Source organism: Melospiza melodia (genome assembly GCF_035770615.1).
Source record: "Melospiza melodia melodia isolate bMelMel2 chromosome 7 unlocalized genomic scaffold, bMelMel2.pri SUPER_7_unloc_1, whole genome shotgun sequence".
NCBI classification, from domain to species: Eukaryota; Metazoa; Chordata; class Aves; order Passeriformes; family Passerellidae; genus Melospiza; species Melospiza melodia.
In genome coordinates, this window is record NW_026948497.1 from 1,240,665 (window position 1) to 1,250,719 (window position 10,055).

General features: G+C 51.1%; 1 protein-coding gene across 1 annotated transcript; it reads left to right on the forward strand.

Moving 5' to 3' along the window:
• Nucleotides 1-1,227: 1,227 nt before the first annotated feature.
• LOC134432747 (zinc finger protein OZF-like) lies at nt 1,228-4,441 on the forward strand. Its single transcript, XM_063181645.1, has one exon. The coding sequence runs from the start codon at nt 2,393-2,395 to the stop codon at nt 3,554-3,556; it is 1,164 nt and encodes a 387-aa protein (XP_063037715.1). The 5' UTR covers nt 1,228-2,392; the 3' UTR covers nt 3,557-4,441.
• Nucleotides 4,442-10,055: the final 5,614 nt, after the last annotated feature.

Here is a 10,055-nt window from a genome sequence, read left to right on the forward strand (position 1 = left end):
TGCTTGCAGTGTCCTTGTGCCCTGCAGCTGGAGCCCTGGTTCCTTGCCAGGGGCTGTTTGGGTGGGCTCTCCCCTGCTGAGGAGGGCAATGCCTCTGCCAGGTGCTTGTGGCCGAGCCGTGCCCTGGGTGCTGGGGCCCCCTTGGGCCCTGGGGTTGATCCCTCGGGGGCTGTAGGAACTGTGCCCTGGCCTTTGCCTTCAGCTTGGCCTTTTGCTGCTCCCTTCTTGCATTCACCTGCTGTGCCTTTGTGCCCAAGTGCTGCAGGGCCTTCTTGTGCCCCTCCTGCAGCCCCCTCAGTGCTTGTGGGTGCTCATCCTCTGACAGCTGCTGAGCTTTCTGCAAAATCATTTGTATCTCCAGTAACCCTAATAAAATCCTTAAAAGATAATCTCCTTGCTAAAATATACATTCCACATTTCCCAGGCGTTCCTTGCTCCTCCTCCCTGTGCTCAGGGTGCCCTCCCCAGCCCGTATCCCAGAGCCGCTCCCTGTCCTGCCGCAGTGTCCAAAGGCACCCCCAGCGGGCAGGGCCGGCAGCTCCACGGGGCCGGGCAGCGGCCGGGGCGTCCCGCAGCCTCCTGGGGGCCGGGGGCCGCTGCCGGCCCTGCCCGGGGCTGGTGGGGTCAGACAGCGCCCGGCGCTGAGCCCCGGCTGCCCCACAGCCCCGGCCCGGCCCCGCAGCTCCCCACAGGCCCCCGGCCCGTGCTCCCGGTGCCGCAGCTCTGTGCCCGGTGCTGCCGCTGCCGCCCACAGAGAAACCCTCTGAAACCCTGACCTTGATTTCCTGGTCTGGAAACCGGGGATACAAAAGATCTGAATCAGCTGACAAGTTTTGAGGCTAAGACCCTGCTGATAAACATCCCAATCCTCAGTATTTTTCTCTTCCTCCGCCTTTCCATCATCCTTTTCCTTCCCACATAGATTCCTGCTGCAGCTTTTTGCCTTAACCATATTGCTGCACACTCCCCTTCACGCAATCCCTTTGCAGCACACCAACACCATCCATGCCCTGTTGTCCAAATGCGAGGGGAATTTGGGGAGGTGGGAGTGGGGCAGCGCCAAGGCCGGGCCCCCCCGCGCTGTCCCGGCGGGAGTGGCTGCAGTGGGGACCAAGTGCGGGCGGGAGCGGCCGAGAGCCCAGCGCTGCCCCAGCCCGACCTGCCCCAGCTCCATCCCTGCCCCTGCCGCGGGATGCTGTGGGTTTGGGGGGAAGAGGGAGCCGGCAGTGGGTGCTGGGCCTGGGGCAGGAGGAGAAGGGAAAGAGAAGCAGAATTGAGGAACATGATGCCGAATTTTGCCCCAAAAGGTGAGAATATCTGCTTAAGAGACTCAGCCTAAGTCAGATAAGCAGGAGGTATTTTATTGCGACGCGTCGGAGAAATCACAAAATGGATTTCTAAATTATGTACAGCAAAAGCGGGTTTTTATGCAATTTTAAACAAGGATTACATCATTTATTACATGCATATTCATAGGCAGGCGGAGTTTTCCGGGAATTCTTGGTCTTCCTTAGTTAAATTTTAAGCTTTTCCTAATTTGGACTTCTTCCTGTTATCCTTGGCATGTTTTTCCATGGCTTGGCTGAAGTTACTGTTGTACTTGGCTTGATTCTAACGGCTTGGCAGGTCACTTTAACTTATTGGCTTCCACTTCTGTTTCTTCAAATATTCTAATTCCGAAGTTTCTTCTGTGGGTGTATTTTAGATTACCTTATCTAAATTTCTGATCAAAGTTCTTCCTGATAGTGTATTTTAGGTTATTTATTAACTTCTGCGATTCCCTTGATATACTTTTGAGTGTCTTTTAATTCTTTTATTTCTCAGAAACTATTGTTCATTATAATAAATGGCTTCAAACAAAAGGGTCAAACGATGCATGAGGGAGGAGAAAGTGGGATTGTGCAGGAGAAGGAGGAAGAGGAGTGGGAGAAAGAGCAAGGACACTGGATGTGGAGGAGGAGCATTAACAGGAGGCACCACAAGGTTCCACTTCTCCCTGTATCCGCAACTTCCCTGCCAGCCCCAGTAGCATTCCCCCCCTACCACGCAGCAGGTGACCGGGAATTGGGATCCACGATTTTCCCGGGGGTGAATCTTGGTGTTTCTGAGCTTTATTGTGCTAATTGTTGGTGCTTTGTTTTTTTGTGGGGGCTGAATCTTTATATTTGGAAGGTGTTTTTGTTGAATCTTGATGTTTGGGAAGTTTTTGATCTGTGTGTTGATGTTTGGAGGACTTTTGTGCTGAATCTTGGTGTTTTGGAGGTTCTTAGAGACACAAGATGCCCGATGACTTAATGAGATGAACTTGGGCAAGGAGGAGCTCCCAGTCCAAGGCACTCTCATTTTGTTCTTTTCCCCAAACCAGGATTTTTCATTCCTAGGACGTGTGTGAATGGAGCAGGAGGAAAAGCCCTGGAGATTCCGCACGAGGAGGGGCAGCAAACCCAGCCCAGGGAGCTGCGGGGAGGAAAGAGCCCCCCTGAGCCGGGAAGGCGGCCGGAGATGCAGCCAGAGCTCCGAGCTGGTGGAGAAGCCCCATGGCAGAGAGAAGCCCCACAAGTGCTTGGAATGTGGGAAGGGTTTTAGTCGGAGCTTAGACCTGATCCAGCACCAGGTGATCCACACTGGGGAACAACCCTACGAGTGTGAGGAGTGTGGGAAGCGTTTCAGCTGGAGCTCCAGCCTGAGGCAGCACCAGGTGATTCACTCTGGGGAGAGGCGCTTTGAGTGTGAGGAGTGTGGGAAGAGCTTCAGCCACAACTCTGTCCTGATGCAACACCAGAGGATCCACACTGGGGAAAAGCCCTTTGAGTGTGGGGAATGTGGGAAGAGCTTCAGGCAGAGGGGGAGCCTGATGCAACACCAGATGATCCACAGCGGGGACCGGCCTTACGAGTGTGGGGAATGTGGGATGAGCTTCAGCCAGAAGGGCCACCTTACGCGACACCAGAGGATCCACACAGGAGGAAAGCCCTATGAGTGTGGGGAATGTGGGAAGAGCTTTAGATACAGCTTTGGCCTGAGGAGACATGAGAGGATCCACACTGGGGAAAAGCCCTATGAGTGTGGGGAGTGTGGGAAGAGCTTCAGCATGAAATGCAAGCTGACGGAACACCAGAAGATCCACTCTGGGGAAAAGCCCTACAAGTGTGGGGAATGTGGGAGGAGCTTCAGAGAAAGCTGGGCCCTGATTCGGCACCAGGTGATCCACACGGGGGAACGGCCCTACACCTGCTTGGAATGTGGGAAGAGCTATGGGTGGCACACTGACCTGAGAAAACACCACCAGCGTGTTCACTCTGGGGAGAAGCCCTACAAGTGTCCCCAGTGTGGGAAGAGGTTTCACAGGAGCTCCGATCTCCTCATACATGAGCGGAGTCACAGGGAGGAGAGGCCCTTCCGCTGCCCCGATTGTGGGAAGGGCTTCAAGCAAAACTCCACCCTCACCCTGCACCGGCGCATCCACACGGGGGAGAGGCCCTACGAGTGTGGGGAGTGTGGGATGAGATTCTCATCGAGCTCAATCTTGACAAAACATCAACGAAGGCGCCACTAAGGGAAGCCCTGTGAGTGCCCCAAGTGTGGGAAGAGCTTCGTGTGCTGCTCCAGCTCCATCCCCCATGAGAGGATCCACGTTGGATGATCCCCAGTGACCCCTGTTGGGCAGAGCCCTGGTGATCTGTGGTCCTGATGATCCAAATTGGAAGGCATCTGGCTGGGGGGCTCCACATCTTCCTGGTTCCCTGAGGGTACCTAGATAAGCCCAGCAGCAGGAACATCCATCAGGATGCAGACCTATAATGGGAATTCCATGGGGAGAGCAGATTTGTCGACTTTCAACCCCATAAAATCTTTTGCATTCAATTCTATCTTCCTGTGACATCAAGGAGTATTGAATGGTCTTGGAGGTATATTCTGGGTTACTGTTTGGTGCTTGTATCCCCAGTCTGTTCTGTTTATGCTGAATAATAAGTTTTGCACCTTCAAGACTTGTCCTGAGAGTGAAGGGGGAGAGAAGAAGCACAGAGTTTGTTTCCAGAAACCGCACTCACTCCTCCACATTCGTGTTCCTGCACTGTGTTGTCTGCGGATGGGCAGACAGTGGGACAGAGCTCTCCTTTCCTTTTAGTTAGTTTTAGCTAGCTGAACCAAACAAGTTCTCTGGACTGTGGGGTTTTTCCCCTTTCTTTGGACCTGTTTAAACCTGCTCTGGCCTGAACACCAGAAGAGCATGGGCAGCTCACACCTGTGGCCCACCGGGCTGGGCCTGGCCTGTGACATTTCCAGCATCGGAGGGATTGATAACAGACTGAGTGAGCTGAGCTACAGCCACAGAGGGACTTAGTGAGTTTGTCTCTCTTTTAGAGCGGCAAGAGGTTTTATTGTTTAATATTATTTAGGTTTTATTGTTTAATAAACAGTTTTTTCCGCTTTTCTCCAAGGAGGTATTTTATTTTTCCTGAATCAGTTGGGGGAAGGGCCAATTGAATCTGCTGTCTTAAAGGAACCCCTTTGTGGGTTCTCTCCCAAATTTGCCCTGAACCAGGACAAGGTCTTTTCCAACTTCAGGGATTCCACAGTTTGGATTTCCTATTTCCCAAGGGTGTCTTCTGTAGCCAAATGGTGAAAAACTGGGGAAAAGACCAAGATTTTGGAGACAGTGGGGTAGAAACCCCACCAAAAAAGGTTCTTCCCTTCCACCTAAGCAGTGGATCCTCAGCTGGTATGGACAAGGAAATCCTTTTCTTTTGGCCTTGATTTTGTTTTAATTTCTATTTATCCCTTTAAAATATCCAATATTGAGGTAAAAACAGACATTGAACTAAGACTTGGATGTGGTCATGGTAGGACACATGGACACATGGAGAGAGACTTGGGGACGCATGGATATTAACAGGGATGGGGCCATTTGTGGGGACATGGGGGGACACAGGCATGGATGGAGATGTGGGGGACAATGACAGGGATGGAAACAGGGAGACAGCCATGGGTGAGGACATGGTGGGACATGGGCAGTGACATGTGGGGACATGGCCATGGCCGGTGCCATGGGGGGAACTTGCAGAGGATGTGGGGGATGCAGGGTTTGAGGGAGTTGAGGGTTCCTGGGAGGGACTTGGGTCTTGCTGAGGCCTCTGGGGACCCCAGGCTGAGCAGCTCCAGCTGTGCTGCTGGGAGACCCTGGGGGAGCTTCTGGGGCAGCTGCTCAAGGACCCCCTGACCTGGAGCCCCAGCCAGGCATTGGGCTCCTGGAAGGGGATGAACATCCTTGTCCCCAGGAGGGAAATCCCAGCACCCCCAGGGTGTCAGGGGCAGCTGAGAGGCCACAACAGGGAGGGGAAAACCAGAGAGAGCTGTCACACTTCTAAGCTAAACCTCAAAAGTCCCAAAACTGAGGAATTCCTCCCAGAAAAAAGCAGCCAGGAGCTGCCAGAATTGAGGGAAAGGGGAGATGTGACCTTCCAGACAGAGCAGGAGGGGCCTGCATCCCCCAAAACCAAACACAGGGGTGAGGGCTGGGGCTGGGGGCACAATAGAGAAGGGATGGAAGAGCGGGGGAAAAGAGGATTCAAAGCGCGAGAGGGATGACACCCCCAAACTGAGTTGGGAGGGGTCTTTGGGTTGGGGGAATGATGAGTGAGGGAAGGGAATGGTGGGGATGGAACAGAAAAAGAGCAGTTCCATGGGGATCCCATTGTGTCCTCTTCATTTGATTCCTGAAGTGATTCCCTGGGGCTCAGGGGGAGAATGGATCCGCACTGGGTGGGTCTCCAAGCCCCCTGCCCATCCCTGGGGGGTTCATGGGGGGTTCCCTCCACCCAAATGCTGGTGATGCTGCAGCCATGGGGGAGAGGTGGGATCTGGAGTGGATGTGGAAGGGGGAGCAAGAGGAGGAGGATGGGGAAAAGGAGGAGGAGGAAGAGGAGGAGCCCCAGCAGAACCACGCTTTTCCCGCCTGCCTGCTGAGTCTGCAGCTCCCCTGGCCCTGGCAGCATTGATCCCCCAGATCCCACAGGTGAGCGGGGAGGGGGAACTCACCCCAAATCCACTGGGGGGGCCTCTGGGAGGATTTGTTTGCGGGGTAGGGGATGTTTGGATCTTGCAGGTCCCCAAGGGTGAGACGCAGATGCCGCTTTGGAGACTTGTGGAGGGTTCCAGTGGCAAACTGTCTGTACTGGCTGGGGAGGTGGTACCAGTTTGGGGGGGGAGACATTGGCATCAGAGTGGGGAGAGCAGCAAAGGCCAATCCCAGAGCTGAGGGATCCCGGCAGCCTGGAAGGGTGGGGGAAGCTGGAGATGAGCAGGGTCTGGGCCCATCCGACTGTGAACAGGGCAGTTACTTCTGGAGCTGTACTTGGGCAGCAGGACCAAGGGCTCACCCACTGTTTTTCCCCCAAGCCAGGATTTGTCAATCCCAAACTTTGTCTGGATGAACCTGGAGGAGGCTGCAAGGAAAAGGAAAATGGCCTGGGACACAGAGGCAGGCGAGGAGGAAGTCACTGCCCCTTTGCCCCTCTCCTCTGCTCCATGTCTCAGCCCAGCATTGCCCCTGGCTGCAGGACAATCCCACTGCTGATGTTATAAACAAAAATCCGCCAATTTTTTTTGGTGAGAAAAAGGTTACAAAAACTAGTCAGATCACTCTTGCTGCTGAAGCGCTACCTGTTTGTTATGATAATTACAAGTCGTTGTCGTTAATGGTTCTTTTTTGGATCAGTAAAGGCCCTGGCCAAGACTGAGTTAATGGCTCTTCTCCGGAGACAGTGAAGGGCGGGGACCTCCCCAGACAGTGAGGAGAAAGGACTAAACGTGGGAGAGGGGACATGCTAAATAACTTCAGGACCAGCATGCCATGAGAAGCTACTACTCCAAACTTACTGAAAAGACCCCCAAAACAACGAGCCAATATAGAGTTGAGAAATTGGAGTGATGTCTGAACGTGAGGAGCAGAGTGCTGGACCTGCGGGGACGCTGGGGGCCTTTGTTGCCCCTCACCCTGGGTGTGGGGATCCTCTCGGACCGGGTCCCGAAGGGAGCGAAGCTGGGAAAGTCAACATCTGGGTCACGCCCAAAAAAAGCTCCAACGAGGACTGGACCGCCGGCTCTGTCCCTAGTGGACAAAGCTGCAAATATCCTCCTGCGAGTCACCTTGGGAGAGACAACGGAGACTGCAGACCTGTCGAGCTTCCCAATCCTGAGCTAATCACTTTTAATACAGGCATTAAAAGGAGAAAAAGTCTCCTGCCCTGTTTATTTTAGCTGACACTGCCCTGCCAGGGATGAATTGGTGGGATCCTTTCCCCTTCCCTCTAGCACAGTGGCAAATCCCATCCTCTCCTTGTCCACAGCTCCTTCCTCTTCTCTTTCTGTCCTTCTTCCTTCCTCATTCCTTCCTCTCCTTTTCTTTTCTCCTTTCTTTTCTCCTTTCCAGGCACTGAGCTGCAGATGGAGACCAGGGAGGACAAATCCCTGTGGTATTCACATTTCTTTGAATAGAGACATAATTCTCTCTCCCAGGATTTTTTCCTGGGAAGCTGTGGAAAGACTGAGAAAGCTCAGAAAGGAAGAAAACAATTCTTATCTCACTTGCTGCACCTGTTGTTTGGCACATGTGGAATGTGTTATTGAGATTGTTTACTGAGACTGATTTGTTAATTGGACTGTGGTGATGGTTGTTAGGACTGATTGACCAGTTAGGTCAAAGATTGGTCATGACTGTCTGGAAAGGGTCAGAGGTTTTTCTTTAGTATGTAATTTTGTATAGATTTAGTATAGCAATAGTGTAATGTAGTATAGTATAGAATAGTATAATAGTATAATATAGTATAGAATAAAGCATCTGTTCAGCCTTTAAAATCATGGAGTCAGAGCACATATTTCCTTGGATGGGTGAGACAAAGTAGAAATTTAACAGGATAGAAATGCATTTTTGGATTTAGGTGAAAAGTGCTGTTCTGAGCCTGTAACTTGTTTATCTGTGCTTAAGAGTCACTGTTCTCACAAGAGAGGAAAAAAAATAAAAAAAAAATCTTGTGCTCACAGAATGGCCTCAACCAAGAGAAGGAATTCAAATTCCCAAGATAAATGGAGGCCCCTTTGTTGGGGGCAAAGGATGAGGCTGTCCAGAGAGCTCTCTGCGCAAAAGGCAAGGACTGATAAAAACTAATTGCAGCTTGTAATGTGAAATCTGTAAAATGAATATGAATGAGACTATATGCATATGTATAAGCAAGGGGGAATTCTCAGGGGTGCGCGTGTCCTTTAGGGAGAACAACGATTCCCACATGCGTCCAGTGCTAAACATACCGGCTTTACAACTTTGTACAAAGTTGTGGAGTTTCTCTTTTTTTTCCACTAATCATTTTGGCGAGCCAGCCAGGCGATTGTCTGTCCCTGCAGGGGCGGAAGGGAGGACGGACTCCTGGGCGCTCCCTGGGATTTTCCTGGAGGAGCTCTGCTCCATCTCGGCTTGCCTCCTGCAGATACAGACAATGACCTGCTGCTGTGCAGATAGACGGTACGTCTATCAAAGGGCCTGGGGGAGATAGGGCTGCTGATAAGTCACTCAGAGACGTCTGAGTGCACAGCCTCGTCCCTGTGCTTGCAGGCAGCCATCAACCAAGAGCACGGTCAGCGGCAGAGGTTCCCGGTTGATAGCGCAACTGGGAACGGGTTCATTGTTCAATGGAGCGGCCGCTAGCGACTCTGGGGTGAGCCGAGTGAACCCGAACTTTGTGTGCTTGTGGTGTCCAGACATTGTATGGCTAATGCATTGTGTGGTTAATATTGGCGTGTTTGTAATCGTGTGAGTGCGTGGTGTATCAAACAGACCAAGTGAGTGAGTGAGTGAGTACCCACGGCGTGCGGGGGCAGTTCTACCCATGTCTGATGGGAGCACCGGCTGGGGCAGTCTGTGAGGGCAGGAACACCCCGTGGAGTAGTGGAACAAGTGGAGAAACGTGGGTGAGGACATTTAGTCATTTATTGTGTTTAAAGGTGGTGATGTGTGATTTGTGTAGATTGTGCATGTTTTAACTGTGGCTAGATGAACTCAGGGGATTCTTCTGTCCCCGCAGTTTGGACTTGGTCCCTGGAATTTTACTGTGTGCTGTTATTTTGATTGTGTCCAGAGTGTGTGAGGACCAGAAGAGGCTGATAAGCTGATGTGGGTAGATGATGAAGTGTTGCATGTTGGGTTGTGTCAAGGAAAGTGGGCACTCTTAAGAGATACCCCTTTCCCAGTGAGTTTGTGTGGTTCTTCCCCCACATTGTGGTAATTTGATTCTCGGTATTGTAGGCTTGTGTTTGTGGAGATTTTAGGATTTTGTTTGCAACAAGTGTAGCATTTTACATGGAAAAACTGCAGTATGGTGATTTATGTTTAACTGTGATAAAACAAATTAAAGGAATTCCAGGAATTCCCTTCCCACAGCAACCTAAGCCCTGACTCTCATGAATTTGAGATGCAGGGTATGTGTGTGTGTCTGTGTCTGTGTTTGTGTTTGTGGGCATATCAGCGTTTTTGCTGTAAGAGGCACAGCTTTTTGCAAGGCAGCAAAGTGAGTGTCAATAGAAACAATGCTTGAATTAGATTGTGGGGGAAGAGAACTGGGAAAGAATGAGATTTTGTAAAGCAGAGTTTAGGTGGAAGAGACCAAGACAGGCACTTTATAATTTATGTTATTCTAAGGAAACCAAGGCTACTCAGAGAGCTCTAAGGAATTTAATGGCAACTGGTCACGAGAAGCAAAGAAGAACAAGGATGTTGAATTATTAGAAAAGAGAGTTTCAAGTAATTTAAGAAACCCAGCAGAAATAATTAAAGCTGAGTGCGTTCAGCTTATTTTATACCCCAAGACTTTGAATTAAGGCAAAAGGCTGGGATGGGGTAGAAAGATGGGAGCTAAGCAAATGGAATTTTTAGTAGACACAGGGGCAGCAAACTCAGTGTTAAATAAAGCCTCGATGCCTGTAACAGATGTTATGGTAAGGGGGCAACTGGCCAATCTGAAAAATCATATTTTGCAAACCATCAAAATAGTCATAGTTTTTTG